Raw genomic sequence first — 21,502 nt, 5'->3', positions numbered from 1 at the left:
TACATTTTTTGCATACATATATTTAGATTATAAAACGCCTTTGTACATGAAATTACTGTGTATATGTGTTGGAGATGTTCCTTGTTGATGAGATGACAGGACATACTTATGTTTTTGTGGCTTTGTTTATGTGTGTCACATGAGTTTTAGGCTTATGCTTATGATGATAAATATAAATTCATTATATAGTATGTTTAAGATAGAAGATAGCCACAGTTACATCAGTTTTATGAGCGTGTCAGGCATCATCTGGCAATTTGTAAGCTCGTTATTGTTTTAAATTGCAACACTGCCATGAACATGGCATGCCTTGTCAGCCTAATGAGTTTTTGAAAAGCCTCCTGCCTCACTCTTTAAACTACTTAATATTATTATTAGTTATATCAATTGTTATAATACATATGTATACATTTTTATAAATAAAAACAACTTCACAGACAACTTGAACTTAACTCAATGGTTTTGCTTGTCAAGCGCTTCAATGCCCTGCATAAATCACCCATGAACATATTCGAGCAAAAGCCTTACCAGTCTATTTGCAAGGATTTGCAGTTGGTTTGTAAAAACTAAAGTAAATTTGCTTTGCCAACATCACAATATGGTGTGAAGTCTGAACTTGGCTTGGTTCTTCACTTCTCAAGTAATTAATACTAGCTAGCAACACCAACTGGTATGCTCCACCTCGCCGAGTGCAATGTGTTCTATGCTCCATGAAGGCGTCTCTAGGCGACCCTCACCACTGGTCCTCACATCCTCGCCATCGACGGGTATACCTATATGAACATAAGGCAGTCGAAATGCAGCACTTCCATTATCCAAGTTGAGATGACTGAAGGCAGTGTTATTGTTTTTATAAATCGATTCACATGATTGAAACGAACGCAAAGAACGACTTTTGCCTTCATCGGCCAAACGAACGAGTCCCAATGCAGTGGAAAGGAACACTTGCTCCAGGCCCTGATCTGTTTCGGTTGAGGTCTCAAAGTATGTGGCTCCTATGGAGTTAGCGAAAAGATGGGCCTCGTCCCGAGAGACCGCACGCTCAGCGTGCATGTCCATTTTATTGCCCACAAGTGTCAATATCATTGGGTCTTGAACATTACGATGCAGCTCCTGTATCCAGCTTTTAATTTCCGCAAATGTTTTATATTGCGTTAAATCGAATACCAAAATGGCGGCGTTTGCATTGCGATAGTACATAGGTGCCAATGCTTTATAACGCTCCTGGCCAGCTGTATCCCATATCTGCAAAAAGTAATTATATAATTTATAAAATAATAAGCAATTTCCTTTGTTTATGCATTACAGAAACTTCTATGTAAGGCAATTTATCAGAACGAATGCCTGTTTCGCTACTTTCTACTTTTCTAAATCCGACATCATGAATTTATTCAGTCCCTTGATTGAATGGTACAGCTGCCCCGCCTGAACTTTAATTGAGTCATTCCATTCTGCTTTTATTCAGCAATTTTGCGCTTTATTCTTTTGGTTTCCCACAATAATAACAATCATATTGTGTGCTGCTTGTGGTCGAACTTTATGCGCACAATTCAAATCTTAATAAAAATTTGGAGCAACGACATTTTCATTGCTAAATCGAAAGCAGAACCAGCACAGCATCGGCAGAAACAAAGAGTTTGGAATTCTTGCAAACTCAAACTATAGCGTCAATTGCAAATAAAAATTTTTGCAGCCATTGTTGTGCTGTTGCGCTCTTTATGTTGTTGCATAAAGGGAAGCAATGCGCAAGGGTATAGTTTGTTTTTGTGTACAAAAGGGTGTCCACCCTAGGGGAAGTAACGGACGCTCTCGTTTAGCTTATCAATAAACTATAAAAAGAAAGCGCGCCAAGCTAACAAAAATAACAAAAGAAAATAAAACTGAAACCTTCCCTCCCACCCTCCTCCTCCTTCTCTTTCATCTCAGTACTGAGCACAGACACGCAAAATGCAGTGAACGCAGAAATTGCAAAATAAAAAATGAAATAAAATGAGCAAGAACTAACAAAGGACGATGGCAGCAGCCATAAGCTGAGCTTAGCCACGCTCGACCATTGAACTAAATAGGATTAGTGGGCGTGCCGTATGTTGTCGGGCTGCATGGAGCCAGCGAGCAGCAGCAGCTCTATAAATTATGCGCAATCCTTTGGCCGCTGTCAGTTTTTATAGCCGCGATTTGTTAGCCTAATGCCCAAACAATTGGCTGAGCCTTATATTAAAAACAATTTTACGCACTTGCAATTTGATTTTGACTTCGTCCAACATGATTTTACATGTAAAGAATGATACTCCTATCGTTGGTTCCTCATTGCGATGCAATGTACTATTGATGTATTTGATGACCAAACGCGTCTTGCCCACGCCTGAAAATAGAACGATTTATATATGTATATAAAAGGAAATAGTGTGGGGAAAGTTACAGTTATTTTGATTAGCTCTATAATATCAAGAACGTAAAACGATTATATGACATAAAGTTCATAAACAAAGTCTAAGACAGCTTGAAGGCAATAAAAGATATTGAATTATATTATTTAACAGTAAACAATGATAAGAACACATAAGGCTCTTTGTGTTTGTCAGTGGATGCCGGTGGCTTTTTAAAAATCCCGAGATGACAAACGATATACATACTTGTATAAACATACATACGATACTGCATTCGCATGTATATAGACGACAAAGCACTGAATCATCAAGTAATTCACAATCGCATAAAGAACAGATGCCCCCAATACGATATTATGAACTGAGTTTAAAAGTCCCCAGTTAGCTAAAGACATACCCGTCTATGGAAATAGGCATTACATATGCAAAAGCAACAACCGGGTAGCGCGACTGTAAAATCAACGAAATGTGTGTTAAAGCACAGTCAGCAGCAACCGCATGCCCTACGCCCAGCCTGAGTAAATTGTGCTCTGGAATTCAGCAAATGATAAGGGAACAAAGCGCAGCCCCCATGCCAGATTCTCAGACAAATAGTCCAATAAAAAGTGTGACACTGCCGTTGCTTTGGTGGCTAGGCCTGTGCCCGTGCACGCAGTCTAGCTTAAGCTGTTGCTACTTATTTATGTACATACTACATATACATACATATGTACATATACTTGTGTACATAGGTGTGCTAAAAGAGGCAAACAAATTAAGGCGTTCACTTCTGCACACTCGCCCGCCCCCGATTTAGGCCAATGAGTTCAAGGCTGGCGCTTATCGATTCGCGTGCCAAGATGCCTCAAATCGGTATTTTGGGCATCTGCGTGGCTCTTATTGTTGCTTTGGCAGTGTTATCTCGCTGCGATTGCTGGAATTGCTGCTTCAGTCTTATGAATGAATCACAATGTTATTAAGGCTCAATGCATTATATTTTACTATACGCTTACCTCGGGAACCAAGCACAACAACTTTGCCCTCAATTACGCGCATCTTATTGCAATCAATTTAATAGCATTGCCGACAAATTGTGCCACTGTTATTGGTTACTGGCTCTGCTGATGCATAATTTCGCATGCATACATTCATATGTACATATGTTTATACGTTATTGTTCAGAAGTTGTAATGTTTACAATTTGTTACACGTCGGAAGGCACTGCTTGGGATTCCTATAAATGCTTTAATTATGGATTTAGGCGGGTACTTGATATATATACAGATACAAAATTCACTTAAAAACTCCAACAGCGCCGGTTGTTGCGCTTACAAAGATAAAGATTATAATAAAATAAATGTTATTGTGCGTTCTTCCCTGCTAGAGATGGGACAAACGATAGTGTAAACTAACCAGCTGATTGGCAGGGCCGCGTAAGCAACGCGCCCTAACATCATAGACATAATTAAAATTGTGTGCTTTTTAATAGACCTATTTAATTTAATATTTTAATGTTTTAGAGCAATGATTGTGCAAAGTTATAATGTAACATAAAATAAATGTAAACCATAAATTGTTTTAAGCACACTGCCACATCGTACATGAACATCCAGCGTTGCCATATTGCGCAAACCACCGCCAATTTTTACCAGGCAGATGGTGTCGTTCTTTTTGGTGGAGAAAATTTAATATTTTTTAAAGAACATACTAATATTTTATATAAAATTTATTATGCAATTAATATATCAAATGTTGTACGCAAAATTTCGAATTGTTAAAGATTAAAGAGCGTGCGACTATTCTGTGCCAAATGCACATTAAAGCCTACAAATCCGCGCGCGTTTTGGCTTGACTGATTGTTTTATTTCATTGTTTCTTTTTAAGTGATACATATCAGAAGGTAATCAACGTTGAAACAATGCGGGCTAAATTGTGGTTCGATTACCAAGTTTGCTAACTCTTGTGCATGCATGCACTAGCAAATCACACCACATAGCCGTACGTCTACGGCCTGTACAATGCCGCGTGCCCACGCCTAGAGCGTCAATAACCACACATTGGTTTTTTTACATTTTGCAGGCCAAATGGCAGCTAACGGATCTGGCGTAGTGCATAAAATTAACAACAGCTATGAGTCGGAACCATCAACTGGCAGCGGGGTAAGTAAAAGCTTACCTTATAGGCCTATACATTTATAATTTACCACTCGTTTCAGTCTTCACTAAGCGAAAATAATGAGGGCCAAATATCTGACGAAGAGAATATATTGAATCTGCCATATCTGCTTAAACCTAAGGCAATCGCATCCAAATCTCAGATAGTTTTGCATGATACCAATAAAACAATCCTACAAGGCAGCCAAGAGTCGGATTTTAAAGGTTTTGGAGATAGTCCATACGGAAAAGTCAATAAGCAGCTCTATGGTTCCCAGTTGCAGAATTTAAAGTTACCCGAGCCAGAACAGCCCACAGGGTCCCGGAAATCACCGGGTAAGACTGTTTTTCCAAGGTTTTACGATATAGTCTTGGAGGAAAACAGTTCTAATGCAGTGGATTTGCCGCTGCGCAATGAACAGCTCGCCATGGACAATAACACGGTGAATTCAGTTCCAATACTCAGCAACCTGTCGTTTAATGGCAAAATTAAAAGTCTGACCGAGGAGCGCAATTCAAAAGATGTTGATTTAACAACTAACTCGGCAAACTGCGACATTCAGCAGAATGTTCGTCCTTCTGCGCCACTAGATAATTCAATGAATACCTCAAATCAGCTGACGGACTCGTTTATGCTGAAGAAATACAATAATGAACGGTCACCCGATCTGTTTGCCGACAGCGATGGTAATGAAGGTGACGAGGACCAATCCGATAAAGTCATGTGCATAGCTCTTGAGGATGTGCCTGAAGTACTGGGGGAAAGTCGCTATGTCGATGAGACGCTCGAGCAAAATATTCCTACACGATACTCTCTTACCGGTCCTACGGAATCAAGTTTTGTTGACGAGAACACGCTCGACACATCAACTACTCAGATATCGGGCAACGATTCGCGATCCCATTTTCTTGAGAATTGCCGGCGTGAGCGTGAACTCTATCGGCGCATTAGCAGATGTCTACAAGGCGTGCGTCCTCCACCATCGGTAACCTCGCCCGACATCGATGTCCTTCAGACAGTTGTAAAAATGAAGGAAAATGTACTGAACTTTTTAAAAACAGCGACAGTACCGCCTGTCGAGGACAGCGGCATTTGTGCTACACCATGCCTATTTAAGCCCACTCACAGCTTAGACGAAGCACAAAACATGGCTTGGCGTGAAGTGCTGGGTGTCCGCCAACATGGGCTCAGGTACAAAATGCAATTTAGCTTTAATGTTCAAAGCTTAACTATATTATATCTTGCAGTTACAACTTGAACAAAGCTGCCGAACAAAATGAGTATCTCAGTCTGTCTGTTGTGGATCGCTATATAGGCGCTGAAACTGCCACTTCCTATGTACGCTCACCATCCAGCGCCAAAAAGCGCAACATGCGCATGAAGTAAGTGCAAATGCCGATTCAACTTGTGCGTTTTTATGCATTTTCTTGCTCCAACAGAATGCTAACACAATCACCGGGCAATCGTCTGAGTCATTTAGCGAAAAGGCGCGCCATATTCTCATCTGCAAATCTAGCAACCAACTCTTTGAAGTTAAACAGCTCTATAGGTCCACAGATATTGCTTGACAAAAAGTAAGTCCAGGAACATTTAGGTATCTCTATTGTTGATAAACCTATTATTTTATGCTCCACAGAAAAGTCCGAAATAAACGCAAAGCTACGCCAAAACGCAAAACTCCGGGTAGCAAAAAGAAAAGTAAGTGGAAAGAAAATGTTCGAAAACTATGTCTGTAAATGTAATTCATTTATACAGCAGCGCGCAAAACGCCGTCCAGTTCAGCACGAAAACGTCTTTATCGCAATGATCTCATCAAACCAGGCCCCTCACGTGAAACATCTAAGCGAGCACTATTTCAAAGTCCCGCAAAGACGCAGCAGCTCAATAAATTGTTGCCACCAAAGCCGCTTATCAAGCCTGAAATCGCGAATCGCGTGGAGAAATCCAAACGGGCCCTTTTCTCACCTGACAATCAAACCATCGCTAGTAACAACCAATTAGAACAGTTGCTTAAGCGCAAACGCAACGATGAGGAAGATGCCGATGATTTGTCAAGCCAAAGCAGCAAACTTTTCCGTGCCAACAGCAGCAGCGGCCTAACGCCACGCGCCCTTAAGATAAAGAGTCAAAGTTTTTGTATTGGAGCTGGTTCCTCCACGACATCGCAACAGAAGGCTGTTCTTCACGCTCAGCAGGCGGTGGCAACAGCGACGCACACACGCTTGAGCCTAGGACTTAGTGGCAGTAGCAGCAATTTGACCAGCACAGCCAGCGGAACACCCTCAGGCATTAAGCTGCATCGTGCGCAATCTGAGATGAGTGCCTCGACGCACAGCACTATGACTGAGAATCAGCGCAAGAAATTGCTTTGGGCCGTGTCGCAAGCTCTGCAGGAGAAAAAGATATCGGCCAAACATGAGCATTTCCGCCAACATGCCGCTGACTTGGCACGCATAGTAAAGCGCATCTTTCAGGAATTTTATTTGGGCCAAACCTCTAGCAACAGCGAAACCTTACTACGGTTAGTTTTCACTTATTGTACCAAAAATTGTTTCTCATTTTTAACAACATATTTTTCATCCATTCCATAGATTGGCCAAGAAGTATGCGTATAATGTGATAAGCGGCAAGAACAGCGATGAAATTTATGTGTATGCGCGCAGTCAAGAAAGTGATGCCAAGCGCCAGTCAAGCTCACGTCTTTCCGGTTACATTGGACCAGAGGAGTTTGAACAGCGGAAGCTGCTGTTTTCACACTCTACCAACTCATTGGCGCGCAGTAAACTTACCGGCTCAGCTCACAACATTTTTGGCAGTGAGAACTCAATCGATTCCTTCAGTCTTAGCCAGATGAGCCAAGTCACTTCTGGCTACGGCGACACACAAACCCAATCGAGTTTAGTGGAACGCATTTCTGAAGAATTGTTTAATGGTGGTAAAACCAAAAAGCTATCCATACAACCAAATGCATCGCTACAAAACAGCTCCTCGAAAAGCAATTTGGGTGGATTGGCGTTGCGGGAGAACATGGATTGTGAGCAACGGCGTTCGGCGCAGAAGAACTTTACTGGCAAGGATCAACGTAATATAAGTCCTTACTATAGCGGAAGCAACAACAACAGCAACAGCAATGGTCTAAGTGGGAACAACTCAGCTCGCAAAATTCAGGCAAAAACAACAGACTCTGGGGCCAAAGCCAAGCGCCAGATTTCCTTTGATAGCTAAATTTTGTACACCTTTCAATCATAGTTCCATTTATATGTCACTTTATACCAACGTATTGTATTTATTCTATAGATCTTTTTTTGCTAAACTTCTTGGTTGTTTTAATTATTTAGCATTTAGCTTAATTTATTTTTAATTCACTTTTTCGTTTTTTATAGTTTTAAACTTTTCCCGCAAGTCTTTTGTACTTAAATTATGATGTGGTACAAGGCAAATGCAATATATTTCGATGAAGTTAGAATCTAAAGAACGAGAAACAAATTGTGCTTAAAGTTACAAATATTTAACTAGTTACATATTACATATGTGTAAAATGGGCCAAGAACTTCAAATTGAATACGCACTAATGAAAACATTATAAACTTGTAAAAATAAAAATTGAAATAGCAAATGTCCATACTTATTTAATAGTAACCACTGCGGTTAATATATCGCCGCACCAGCCTAAAGGAGACGATGTGGAAGACCAAAGCAACGATCAGCAAACTAACACAATCTAGCCAATATGTATAATCAGCAGTACGATAGGAGCCCTGCTGCAGTACCTCTAGGCCTGTTTTGACACACGGGTGTTCATCGTTGTCCGGGCAATCTAATCGTATTATAAAAATAAATAATTATTCAAAAAGCAATGGCCCCGCACTTACCGATATTGTCAATGTCAATCCAAAAATTGTACATCAGTGCCTCGTTCGAGTAGAAGAACAATGAGAAATACTTCAGCAAAGGTACTGAGTCTACATTCATATAAGTGCCTCCAAATATGAGAAAAATCAAATCGAATGGCGCCGCACACTCCGAAGCCATTTTGTCCGTCTCAAACAAGCTGGAGAGGAATACACCATAGCCAACGGCAGCAGTCGCCGATAAACCCATAAGAAAGCCCATGGTGATGTAGAGCACGAAACCGCGAGTGTAATAAATAGAAGCATAAATAACTGAAAGAAATATATAGGCCTTGCAGAAGGCCACTGGCACAAACGACAACACCAAGGCCACATAATAGGCCGACAGGCTGTAGGTGCCCTCGCCCACCTCTCGACGTATAATGGGCAAAGAGGCGGGAAAGATGTAAGTGACGCCATAAGAAAATGTAAAAATCATCTCGTTGCTTAACATAAAGATCGAACCACCAACATCCTGAACCGTGCGTTGAGTCAGCCCGCCAATTCCAGAGTACATAAGGGAGAGCGTTACTGCGGTGATCTACAGAAGGAGTGTTTTAAATAAGCAAAAAAAATGTTTGGGACTTAACGCACCATAAAAAATCCAAAAGCAATGAGCGCATCCTTTATGTTGCGCAAATCTTCAGTCATGAAGCGTATTATCAGCAGATACACCTGATATATCCAGCGTATCTTCTTGCTGCAAATCATTTCACTTATGAGAAACACATACACATCAAGGCTGAAGAAATCCATACTTACAAGTTATGCACATGTTTCAGGTAATCCCCACTGTAGCTCCGGGCCAGTAACCAACTACCGCTGTACAGGCCATCAGTTTCGTGCTCGTACTTGGCTCGCAGCACCGCTCCCGCATTTTCTGAGCTGTGACTATCCGCTAGTGTCTTCAGATAAAAGTCTGCAGGATTGCAGTTCAGCGGCAGTGTATACCCCAGACTGGATGACGAGAAAGCGAATCAATCCAAACAATCAACAAAAGGATATGCAAACTTTGTGAACATAAAAAATTATTTATATAGCAAGCAATTCCAATCTGAGATTTACATTATTAGAAAACAGGTCTGACGGACAAATTATGTGCACGTAATTAAGAAAGAAAAAATCTTCAACAGTTTTAAGCAATGCTATTCCTTCTCGACAGATGTTTGTTATCCGCAAACTCTTTGGTCGTCTAGTTATACCCTGTACCCGTAGGGTAAAAAGGGTATATTAGGTTTGTGCAAAGTATGTAACATGCAGAAGGAAGCATCTCCGACCCCATGAAGTATATATATTCTGAATCAGCATGACGAGAGAAATCGATCTAGACATGTCCGTCCGTCCGCCTGTCCGTCTGGATGAACGCAAGGATCTCAGAAACTATAAAAGCTAGAATAACCAAAGTTGGTATCCAGATTCTCCTAGGTCCGAGAAAGGACGAGTTTATTTTATTTTTTGGAATCCCCCCCTTCCCCCGCTACAGAATTTCGTCAATAGCGTCCACATTTCAAATGCTACCTACAAGTAAACCAAACTTTGCACACATAATTTCTATATAATTATCTACTGTTGTTTTTTTTTTTTTTTTTTGAATTTATTTTATTAACTTCGGTCAATTCTAAGAAAAGTTATTAGCGAAACAAATTCTCGCCAGTACAACCCCCCCCCCCCCCCCCCCCACACAAAATACAGCAACAAGTTCGCTCTTCTTCTTCCTCTTTTTGCTGCTGCTATGGGCGCATATAACTCAGTGACGGAAGTTTACCTGGGTACAGGGTATTACACTGTCGGGCTTGCTCGACTGTAGCATTCTCTCTTGTTTTTTAAAATCAAAAACCTAATACGGAACTAAATTTATTTTCACACTTACTCTGTAAAGAACTTGGCCGCCTTCTCGGTACGTCCCTGATATACAATGCGACCGGCATCCATGAGTATTATGTGTGTGAAGAGCTCAAAAATATCAGAAGTTGGCTGATGTATGGAACATATGGCTGCCTTTTTTTGCGTGCCATTAGGGCTATTATTTAGGATGTTCAGCGTGGGCAACTCTTTCCACGAGCTGAGCAAACTCTCATGTGATTGATCGACAACTTCCATTTCAAAGGAGTTGCTAATACTCTCATCGCTGGGTGTGGAGTAGGAGTCCTCTCCATACACCTGAGTCAACGAATGCTTCGCTATACGTCGGCGCGTACACAAATGACGCAACGTTTTGATCACTGTGTAGGCGCTGAAGCTGTCCAATCCTGTAGTGGGCTCGTCACAAAACAAAAAAATTGGATCTGTAATTAGCTGGATCGAATGAAAATCCTTAGCTCCGATTTAGTATTTTTAAATAAAGTCAAATTTAATGCCAATGCTAATCAAAGTTCCATTCTACATTGATATCAAATTCAAGTAAATAACCAATTATTTTTTAAAACATTTTTCCAAAAGTTAAAAATTAATGCCAATCAATTCTCAAAATGTTTAAGATACATAAAATTGTATTCTCTGCGGCTCTCTGTCTTTAATATTTGCTCTGATAATCCGACTTGGATCATGTATAACTCGTAGATCGTGGAATAAACGTTTTGAACAAATTCTATCCAAGTCTCGACGGTCTTTCGTTTGACATACTTTGGAGATCGTTCGATGAAATTGTATTCTCTGCGGCCTGTTTTTAATATTTGCTCTGATAATCCGTTTTGGATCTTCTATAACTCGTAGATCGTGGAATAAACGTTTTGAACAAATTCTATCCAAGTCTCGACGGTCTTTCGTTTGACATACTTTGGAGATCGTTCGATGAATTTGTATTCTCTGCCGCTCTCTGTCTTTAATATTTGCTCTGATAATCCGACTTGGATCTTCTATAACTTGTAGATCGTTGAATAAACGTTTTGAACAAATTCTATCCAAGTTTTGACGGTCTTTCGTTTGGCATACTTTGGAGATCGTTCGATGAAATTGTATTCTCTACGGCTCTCTGTCTTTTATATTTGCTCTGATAATCCGTCTTGGATCTTCTATAACTCGTAGATCGTTGAATAAACGTTTTGAACAAATTCTATCCAAGTCTCGACGGTCTTTCGTTTGACATACTTTGAAGCTCGTTCGATGAGCCCAATGAAATGTTGAATGCAAATCTCAAAAACACTCACCTCCTCGGCTAGACTTAGTCGCTTTCGCTCTCCGCCCGATAACTGCTGAATGCGTGTGTGGGCGGAATCTCGTAATCCCACCGCCAATAAGAGGTCACTGACGCGCTGGCGTTTCTCTGATTTCGTCGTACTGCGATGCATTTTAAAATGGGACTGTTGATTTAAGCAATTATATGGGTAGTTGCTGAATAAAAGTATGCATGCATATAAGTACGTACCATAAAATACAAATGTTCGTAGGCCGTAAATGTTTTAACATTGATTTCAAACTGTGGCAAAAAGCTCGAGATGCGTGTCATCTGATGCCTTTCCATAACCATGCCGTTTAAAACCACATCACCGGTTAGGTTACCACGCAGGCGTTGCGAAATAGCGGCCAATAGCGTGGTTTTGCCAGCACCCGACCCGCCAAGTATAGCGATGAGGTCGCCAGTCTTCATGTGGCCACTGACTGCGGAACAAGCAAAACCGCAAATTGGGCAAGCGCATATTTTCTCACAGCCCCCACTGGCCACAACTCACCATCTTGCAGAATGCGCAACTCGCGCTTCTTCCGACACTCATTCCAAAAGCTATAGTTGCTCTCTTCCTGCGCCGGCACGTAGTAGTTAAGCCGTTTCCATTCCAGGCACAAGCCCGGCTGTCCACTGGACTCCTCCTCCATGCCAGAGTTCAATGTACTGATTAGCAAAAAATAATAAATCAAGAGTCTACTCGTATGTGCGGCACGCGTTCTTCTCGAAGTGAAATGATTCTTTGGGCTTTAGTTTTGAATTTCGGGCAGCAGCATCCGCTTATCATGCTAAGACAACTCCTTATCTTATCACCTCACACCGTTAATACAAACGTGTTTGTATAAGCACAACCATTTCCACAGTTCATTCATTTGCTTTTACATAAATCCAAATGCTCGGGTGAAACCTTAAATCTGTCACCTTTGCACGACGCACCAACCGTGGAATAAGTATACGACTACTAGTACCCCACAGACGCCACAACTGCCACAACCGTTCGAGTCAAAGACCGGGCACCGACTATGCTTCATAGACTCCGAGCTTCGCTCTTTTCTACCCCCACAACGAGTGCCAGTTGTGTGCTCTCAATAAACGCTAGTTATGGGTACTCGTATTGGTAATGCTAAACTTTTGACCGCATTAACTAAGCTATTTATTTATTTATTTCAACGTTATAATGAACGCAAACTATTTATTTGAAACAGTTTAAAAATAAAGAGTAATTAATAATTAATAAAGGTAAGATATTCGCAAATCAATCTGAGAAGCTATGACGATCTACAAGTATCTCCATCTATCTCTATACCACCAACTTTTGATTGATCAAATATATCTGAGATGCTTTTTTATTCGCTTTTGAACTAATTTTCAAATTCAGTCCCATTTTATGTGAAGTATGTTGGAGCTTTCCAAAATACGTATAAAGATTTCTTCTTGATTCTTCCTGATTATCAAAAAGACTCATGGTTAGATTCTGAGCCTTAACCTCGTAATGTATTCATATAAAAAAAAAGTGTAAATACAAAAATACGGTACAATCTATATGGTAAGTCCTGGTTTAAAAATAAATAACAAAAGTTGTATACAGTTCTACATGGGTGGCTCTTTTTCAGGAAGTTCGATATAAAAAAATGTACTAACCACCTCTGAAATTCTCAAACAAGACTTTTAATTTATTTGTCTATATGATTAAAAAATAAATATTACAAATCAACGTTATAAATCAAATTTTGTAGTTTTCAATTGCTGGTCTTTTCGTATGTCGTTAACTAATTCACATATTCGAATGGTGGTAGTTCCGTTGTGGCCTCCAATGAAATTGTTGGCGGTTTTATATAGCGCTGTCGAAAAATGCGGCCGTAGGCCAAAATGCATCTCAGCAGTTTGAAAAGATCCCGTAGAACATTGTACAATATGACATGACACATTTGAACCAGGCCCATTACGCTGACGCCTACGAAAAAGGCCATGGCACCGCCGAAAGAAACTGCAAAAAATGCCAAAAATTTCACAAATCGGTTTCGAGAAACCGCAACAGTAGACTTTTTAAAACTACATACTTATATAAACTAACAGTTAAGTATGTATATTGATTTTTGTTTTATCTCCAGTTAGCAGAGCAAAGCTAGAAATTCGTGACTTCCGCAGCTTAAAAGTAATGCTCATTTAAAATGATTTTCAAATCATCTCAATCTCTCACTATCGGGAAATCACAAATTTTGCCTATATTACGTACGTGTTAGTTTTTATGTTTATTTTATACCAATGAGATCCTCAAAGCTGAACACCACATCGCGACGCATTCGCACCTTGGGCGGTATCAGATCCCAGCGAAAACTAGATGTAGCCGTATCACTACCCATGCCATCGTCATTGTTCTTTACACCCCATGAGCTCTTTTTCACCGTTTGCATGGTATACTCAATCTCTGTGCAGGTCGACGGACACTTGCATATATGTAGTGCCCAAATAGGCCACTTGAAATCAAGCAGACACTCAAAGCCTGCTGGACTACAGCTGGGTCCATCCACAAACTGATAGAAGAACGGCACACAGTTGCACATTTCCAAGGCCATGATGGCACGACAACGCGCCAGGCAAACCGACTTGCTATATATCTGTTCAAAATGGATATTCAGTTGCCATAGTTCTGGCATGTCTGTGATTCTATTTACCTTAAGATAGGAGGTTTCCTCATCGTTGAACACGCATTTACGTTGTGCCACACTCAACTGACGCAAGTTTTTGGAAGCACTGAAAAAGTATGGCAGAATCAGGACATCCTTCTTACAAAATTAAAAAAAAGACGATTTCATGAATAAAAATGGTGTTTTGATTACTAATTAAAATCTATTAAAATTAAATGATTATTTTATAAAATAAAAACCAAGATCAATCTGTCATTTTTCTGGCTTTGCAGATCCTGCATAAAGATTCTCTTGTTTAATGAAGCTAATCAAGAATAAACAATCGGACCAATATAGTAATGCTCTTCTATCCATTGGAGTTTAGGTATACAACATAACTACATTATTGTACCTATATATCAGAAATAAATTAATATATTTTTAATAGACTAAATTTAATTAATAAATTAAAAATTTAAATGTTAAAATTGCCATTTTTCCTACAAACACATAGCACATAGTATAAGGGACTACCTACACAGTTTCTAGCACTTTGAACGAGGCCGTTATTTCGTCCGATGTGTGCAAAGGAATGATATTGGCATGCGTGGCTGACACTTCAAATGGTGAGTGCACGTCGATCTAGATTTCAAATCTTCAGTCAGCATTTATATGTATATTGGATTGAAGCGTATTTGTTTCAACTTACTACGCCTGTGCTCTCATAAAGATCCATACGAATGTAGCACTGCTGCTTGCCATACTGACAGGACAGCGGCAAAGGCATCTGTTCGTATATCACGGGCCTGTTAAAAAATAGAAAATAGCTAAGGTGGGCCGGGCCCCATCATATGTGCTCCACACTCACTTTCCATTAAGCACCTCTGCCATGGGTGCATTAATGGCGTAGCACAGACCGCGCTCCGTCATCACCTGCTGCACCTGTACCCGGAAATTGGCATCGAAGCTGCTGATGAGCTGCTCGAAGGGTCGATCGATTAGCTGTATCATTTCGTGCAAGTCGATCTGATCAAAACGCTCGTCCTCCGCATATTTGGCAATGTCCGCATAGTTGCTGGTCGTGGCATTGACAACGGCATAAAGAAAGTCCATGAAAAAGAAATAGTCCTCATCAACTATGGACACATTCCAGATATCCTGTATAAATTCGTTGGCCTTAAACGAATCGATATGATCGTAGTAACACAAAGTCACCGCAGGCAGCGAACCATTCCAGCCTCTATAGTCCCGATCAACAGATATTACAGTGGGCGATGTTAAGAAACGTTGACGTTGCAAATCGCTCAGCATGAGGGCAGTATAAATGCTGAGCAGTAAGATCAAAAGCCATAATAGCCTGCACGAAATATAAAATATGGCACAAAACTTTTTTATCTCACAAAATACCAAGAGAATTGTCTATTGCCAGATAGATCTTTTGTTTATCCGGTTTTTTTTTAGTAAAACAAGTATAAAAGCTAAAGTCGGGTGTCCCGACTTTGAAATACTCTATACATATGCTTACAATAATTATAGAAATTAAAAAAAGTAAGAGAATAAAAAAAAAAAAATTTGATCGATTTTACCTCTTTTGGTATTCGAACTCACGTAAAGGGTGTATAATTGCACATATACAAAACAATTGCATCTATATGAGTGTATGAACGGCTATGCGCATCTATTCGTGTCTGTGTAAACATGTTTGCAGTCAACCAAAGCACCAGCATCAACAACAGCTGCGGGCAGCAGCAAATATATTTATGGCTATAACTTCTTTTGAAACTTGGGGGTATTTCCAAAATTATAGTTCGAAATTCCAAGAATTACGGGAGGGAGATTCCAAAATATACATTTTCTGCGTATTCACATAAGGCATCTGGGACCTAGGTCTTATAGTCTCCGAGATATAGGCGATTATACGAATGGAAAATCGGGAAAACCCCCATAGGGGGGAAAATCAAAAAAATAAAACAAACTCATATAGAATACACACATAAGGCATCTTTGTGAAAAATTTGGTGTCTCTATCTCTTATAGTCTCTGAGATCCAGGTGTTCATACGGACGGACAGACAGGGCTAGATCGACTCGTCTTGCCACGCTGCTCAAGAATATATATACTTTTTGGGGTCTGCCACGCCTCCTTCTGCCTGTTACATTGTTCATCTCCAGCAAACCTAATATACATTTCATGTACAGAGTATAAAAATCTAATTTTTAGCATCAACCATTCCCCATTTTATAATTGCTGTACTTCCATATGCGTTATCGAAAAATGCATAAATATCCTGACGACGGACCCACTTACCTCTCGCATGGATGTAACCTTCGGTTTACTGTCAAGCTAATTGCCAGCAAACTCGTCGCTGCACCGGCCTGTGAGGCTATTTCTACCACTCGGACTCTCAAATGTTTGAAAATTATACGCAGAGCTATGCCAATAACTTGAATTATATTCCATGTTCTCACCAAAACTTTGTTGACATACGACCGCCAATGTGCCATGTTGAATGCGAAACTACGAATGTTCGGGAAAAGGCATTTTATTGCTTACTTATTGCTAGTTAAAAATAATTCCACTCTGATTTATTCAACGCAATGCCCATTAGTGAGTTATTGCCCAGCTCAATTTGTATTAGAAATATAACAATGGCCAACAAAGCCCCGATGAACTGCTGGCAGAAGAAATGCATAATCAAAAACAATTATTGTTTTCGACAATTAGTCACGCACTTACCCCGCCCAACACTAAGGTGTCCAAATCGATTACACCACAGGCGGCCACAACATGGCCCTCATCCGCATTGAGCTGCAGCAGGAAACGATTAATGACGCGCTCGCACTCCTTGTCGCAAATGTCCAGCTCATTGAGCAGCAAGCACAGCTCACATTTCTGGGAGAAAATAAAACAGAAGAAAGAATCACACACTATAAGAGGGGAAAGAGAACTCGTGTTACTTGTGGATTTTTAATCATATAAATGGAAGACCAGAACAGCAGGCATATCTCATCGAACACTGATAAAGAATATAGACCGATATTTGCATCTAATATTTGACCTACTAAATTTTACCAGACAGACGGATGCTGGCCAGACCCCATTATATTAATTGATTACCTGTAGCAGAAGCAGGGCGGTACAGGGTATATAATATCGATCTAACCTTATTAAAGGAGTTTCAGCGTAAAATTAAAATGAAACATTCTGCAAACTTATTAAGTACACAGAGCATAGTCGAGATACTTACCTGCTCCACAATGCGCTCATTGCCCTTGAGTATTAGCCAAATGCGACCACCGTGAAGGATTAACCATAGCACACGATATAGAAAGAGCGCATAACTATGCCAATTGGGCTCCTCAAAGAATTTATATATGGCGAAAAAGTCCACACAGAAGCTAAAGAAGGAATTGCACAGATTCAGCAGCAGTACGTAGCCAAGGATGCCAATCAACTTGCTGTGCAATCGATCCAAGGTTGCCGAAGTCAGACGAAGCATCTCCAGCAGCTGTACAGCCTCTGTTAACCGGCTCTCCATCTCCTTATGACCATCGACAAAGGCGCAAAAGGCTTTCTCATAGCCAGCGCCCAGTAATTTCTGATATCCTGTTGGCGGAAGGAAGCTCTCATTGAGAAGACGCTTCACCACCAGTAAACGATCGCACAATTGCACGTGCAGCTGCCAGAGTATGTGCAGAGCTATTGCGTATTGGATTAGATTCAAGCTGATCATGAGACCCGGCAAATTATGGATGCTATTGCTGTGCAGGGTGCAGAGCCAATTATAGTCACAGCATAGGACATCGAAAGCAACACAGGTAGCATGAAAAATGAAAACAGATATTAGCAGCTTTAGTATCCGACGTCCTAGAGAGGCATAGAACTGCTGTGTGAGCTCAGGATCCTCGCACAAACGCGTCTGCAAGCGATACAGTTTCTGTGGCAGATACTGATAGAAAGTCTCGTTATACGGCCCACCAAAGATCAAAGTGCCAAGTATTAGAATGTTAAATGGATATTCCAAAAGATAGATGAACTTCTCTATTGTGATCATTTGCGATTCAAAATGCAGTAATCGGAAAATACTAAGGCCACATATATAACAAAACAGAACTAGTCCCCAGGTAAAGTGCAGACATCGTTTGAAAGGAGCGCTTTTCGGTTGAACAGGCGCCATCACAAAAATGCGACTGATGGTTAGCAGGAAGTTAAGGCGTCGATGGTAGGACTCCAACACACTTGAACTGCACATCCTGACGTTTTAAGTAAAACTGTGAAAGGGTTGACTGGCAAGGTGGGTGCTTTTCATTTGTGACAGCATTGCTAAGTATTTTTTTAATTAATGAATGATGAAAGACTAGCCCAACTAATGGAATATTAATGGATCCTTCTGTTCCTCGTGGCTCATACGCGATGTTGAGCTTGAAGAAACTGCCACGCAACCAACGTAAAACTGTCGCCTGGGTGGCAGAGTCGTGTCGTGCAGCCAAATGTGATGTCATACGTGATGCACTTAACATTCTGCTCGTCGTCTGCATTCTTACGGGCTGTGCGCCGGCATCGGCCCTTCAACGTTTCCAAGGAGATCTGTACGGGAGCTTGCAACTTTGCTGGCTTCTCCTGTGCTATATCTGGCTGTGTCTCACAGCCTATTTGGAATTCATAACCGAAACTATCACACTTATGCAGCTGAAGCGCAACTTGTATCTTGTCGAATCACTCATTTATCTGGCTCACGTCGCATTTATATTGCAGCTTAGCTTTCGTTGGCGCCACAAGCTTGGAAATGTAATCGACCAGGTGGTAGAGTTTGACGTGACCGCCAATTACAGTGTAGATTGTCAACGACTGAAGCGATTTGTACGCCTTCACTTGCTAGTCCTGCTTATTTTCACTTGCGTCGCCGGAGCCAATGATTTTTGTTTTAATGATTATAATTTAACCCCTTTCTTGCGCAGCACCAGCACTTACATTATTCCGAATATAATAACTAGCATATCCTTTGCGCAGTATTACTTGCTGCTGTATGGCGTTGCCCGCCGTCTTATCGCCTTCAATCAGTCCCTAAAACTTGTCCTGAAGCAGCCGAACATTTCACGTGCTTCAATCCAACAACTACGTTGGCAGCATGCTTGTCTGCAGCGCTTCACAAGGCGCGTCAATCAGACGTACGGCGTCGCGATCCTCTTCATTTATGTGGGCTCATTTATCAATTTGAACCTCAACATTTTTTTGCTCTACAAATACCTTAACAGTCCTACATATCCTCCGTGGCCTTCATGGGCATACACGTTCTTATGGCAGGGAATGCAGGTGGGGAAAATGTTCACCATTCTTTACTTCAATCACCGGGTGCAACAGCAGGTAAGTCCTACGAAGTTATCATTTTTAATCATTAAATTAAAGTAGATTTATTATTTTAGCAGCGCCACTGCTTACAGCTAGTCACCAAGGCTCGATGCGAGAATGCAAATGTGATTGAAACTTTAAATCATTTCAAGTTACAGCTCTGCTCAAATGTACGGGAATATGTTGTCTGCGGTCTTATAGTACTGGACTTTAAGTTTATAACGGCGGTGAGAAAAAGGGCTATGTATGTTTAGGGTGTGTACTCATGAAATGTTTCTTTCAGCTATTAATGGCCACTGCCAATATATTAATATTCATGGTTCAATACGACATCACTTATGCTGCATTGTCGCGGGCCAAGAACGAAACATATCTTTAGAAATGGTAGACAAATGGATATACAGGCGACACTCGCAAACTGGAAAGAAATATTCACAAATTAAAGCAGCAGACTAATGTTATTTAAAAACTAATGTTATTATAAAAAATATAGTATAATAATAATAAACATCAAAACTGACTTGTGCATTTTTAATAGCTTTTTAAGCTTCCATTCAGTGTTTCCTTGAAGGTCCAAACGTTTCTCTGGCTGTATATATGTATGTTTGTTGAGAAAATATTATGTGTACTTATTTCTTATTTCTGAAAGATTCAAACTTTTAAATTCAAATTTCGATTTGTTGACTACCAAGTTTAAGGTTATTCTAATGGATGTATTTTCAATTAATTGGTCTTTTTGTTATAGAATTTCTGGCGAGTCTATACTGTACTTTGTTAAGCAAAGGACAGCGGTTGTTTATTGTTGTACAATTAGAGCATTATTAATAGTTTAGTTTAAGCGGTATCATTTAAATTGATTAATGAGACAAACTACTGAGAGTGCCTACTGACTGACTGACTCGATGTCTGACATTACTCATACGTCATGTTGGTTGTAAACAAAGCACCTCGCATATATCGCCGTAAAGTGGCTGCTTGGCTTCCTCAATCCCAGCAACGTGCGAAAGTGAAAATTATACGCAACGTTCTGCATGGGTTTGTTCTCACCAGCGTTCTGGCAGGATGCGCGCCAGCTGCAGCTCTTCCTCGTCTTCAAAGCAGCTTCTACACGTGGCTGCAGCTTGTTTGGTTCGTCGTTTTTTACACTTGGCTCTGTTTTGCAGCTTACTTCGAGTTTGTGCATACTACGCTTAAATTGGTGGAATTGCAGCGAAACTTGTATCTGGTGGAGTCGCTCATATATTTAGTTCACATCGCCCTTATTTTGTGTCTTAGTTTTAAATGGCGCAACAAAATTGGAGCTGTGATCGATGGTATTGTGGATTTCGACTTGGCCAATAACTACATTCTAGACTGTAAAAGTATTATGCGATTTATACGGTTTCATCTGACATTGGTGCTAATATTTACCTGTTGTTCTTTGGCTGTAGATTTCAGCTATAGTAATTATATTTTTTTTAATTCATTGCGCAGCATTACCACATATGTTTTGCCCAACATAATTACGAGCATTTCTTTCATTCAATATTACGTTCTACTATATGGAACCGCATCGCGTCTTAATGCCTTAAATAAGGCCTTGAAATTGGTCCTTCAGCATGCGCCCATATCTAGAGCTGCAATTCAAAATTTGCGTTGTCAACTCGTTCGCTTGCGACGGTTTACCAAAAACATCAATCACGCCTACGGGGCCTCCATATTATTAATTTATGTGGGTTCCTTCATAAACTTAAACGTCAGTTCCTTTCTTATGTATAATTACCTTGAAAAATCTGATTCTACTCCCTGGGCTTTGTGGGCTTATAACATTTTGTGGTATGGTATGCATCTGGGTAAAATGTATACAATACTTTATTTTAATCATCGCGTTCAACAACAGGTGAGTCAAATCACTAACACAAAAATCAATGTACATATTTATATTATAACAGCAAAAATACTGCGTGGAGTTACTAA

At 40.4% G+C, this 21,502-nt stretch overlaps 5 protein-coding genes across 7 annotated transcripts; 1 reads left to right on the top strand and 4 right to left on the bottom strand.

Moving 5' to 3' along the window:
• LOC115633668 (vacuolar protein sorting-associated protein 21) lies at positions 1 to 3,694 on the bottom strand. Its single transcript, XM_030531112.1, has 3 exons — positions 3,380 to 3,694; positions 2,235 to 2,362; positions 1 to 1,245 (listed from the first exon to the last, which is right to left on the bottom strand). Exons 1-3 carry the CDS (start codon positions 3,420 to 3,422, stop codon positions 655 to 657), a joined length of 762 nt encoding a protein of 253 aa, XP_030386972.1. The 5' UTR covers positions 3,423 to 3,694; the 3' UTR covers positions 1 to 654.
• A 289-nt stretch (positions 3,695 to 3,983) lies between these two features.
• On the top strand, positions 3,984 to 7,833 carry LOC115633297. 3 transcript variants are annotated; one of them, XM_030530722.1, is made up of 8 exons: positions 3,986 to 4,266; positions 4,446 to 4,525; positions 4,582 to 5,711; positions 5,768 to 5,902; positions 5,960 to 6,094; positions 6,157 to 6,218; positions 6,279 to 7,041; positions 7,112 to 7,833. In XM_030530722.1, the coding sequence occupies exons 2-8, from the start codon at positions 4,451 to 4,453 to the stop codon at positions 7,743 to 7,745; spliced, it is 2,934 nt and encodes a 977-aa protein (XP_030386582.1). In that variant the 5' UTR covers positions 3,986 to 4,266; positions 4,446 to 4,450; the 3' UTR covers positions 7,746 to 7,833. The 3 variants fall into 3 exon arrangements, with proteins under 3 accessions (XP_030386591.1, XP_030386582.1, XP_030386572.1); XM_030530712.1 differs by having other exon boundaries at positions 6,276 to 7,041; XM_030530731.1 differs by lacking the exons at positions 6,279 to 7,041; positions 7,112 to 7,833 and having other exon boundaries at positions 3,984 to 4,266; positions 5,960 to 6,098; positions 6,157 to 6,204.
• Positions 7,834 to 7,978: 145 nt separating this feature from the next.
• LOC115633311 (protein brown) lies at positions 7,979 to 12,220 on the bottom strand. Its single transcript, XM_030530744.1, has 8 exons — positions 12,079 to 12,220; positions 11,775 to 12,007; positions 11,557 to 11,709; positions 10,281 to 10,705; positions 9,173 to 9,367; positions 9,005 to 9,110; positions 8,393 to 8,951; positions 7,979 to 8,337 (listed from the first exon to the last, which is right to left on the bottom strand). Exons 1-8 carry the CDS (start codon positions 12,218 to 12,220, stop codon positions 8,150 to 8,152), a joined length of 2,001 nt encoding a protein of 666 aa, XP_030386604.1. The 3' UTR covers positions 7,979 to 8,149.
• A 1,119-nt stretch (positions 12,221 to 13,339) lies between these two features.
• On the bottom strand, positions 13,340 to 16,701 carry LOC115634640 (sodium channel protein Nach). Its single transcript, XM_030532496.1, has 7 exons — positions 16,505 to 16,701; positions 15,066 to 15,554; positions 14,907 to 15,003; positions 14,736 to 14,839; positions 14,246 to 14,324; positions 13,834 to 14,188; positions 13,340 to 13,557 (listed from the first exon to the last, which is right to left on the bottom strand). Exons 1-7 carry the CDS (start codon positions 16,699 to 16,701, stop codon positions 13,340 to 13,342), a joined length of 1,539 nt encoding a protein of 512 aa, XP_030388356.1.
• Positions 16,702 to 16,752: 51 nt separating this feature from the next.
• Positions 16,753 to 18,251, bottom strand: LOC115634637 (putative gustatory receptor 59e). The gene is made up of 3 exons (XM_030532493.1): positions 17,445 to 18,251; positions 16,934 to 17,089; positions 16,753 to 16,868 (listed from the first exon to the last, which is right to left on the bottom strand). The coding sequence occupies exons 1-3, from the start codon at positions 18,249 to 18,251 to the stop codon at positions 16,761 to 16,763; spliced, it is 1,071 nt and encodes a 356-aa protein (XP_030388353.1). The 3' UTR covers positions 16,753 to 16,760.
• Positions 18,252 to 21,502: the final 3,251 nt, after the last annotated feature.

Source organism: Scaptodrosophila lebanonensis, unplaced genomic scaffold (assembly GCF_003285725.1).
Source record: "Scaptodrosophila lebanonensis strain 11010-0011.00,11010-0021.00 unplaced genomic scaffold, SlebRS2 tig00000001-arrow-pilon, whole genome shotgun sequence".
Classification (NCBI taxonomy): domain Eukaryota; kingdom Metazoa; phylum Arthropoda; class Insecta; order Diptera; family Drosophilidae; genus Scaptodrosophila; species Scaptodrosophila lebanonensis.
The sequence above is the reverse complement of the archived record's forward strand: the minus strand, read 5'-3'. Positions and strand labels throughout refer to the sequence as shown.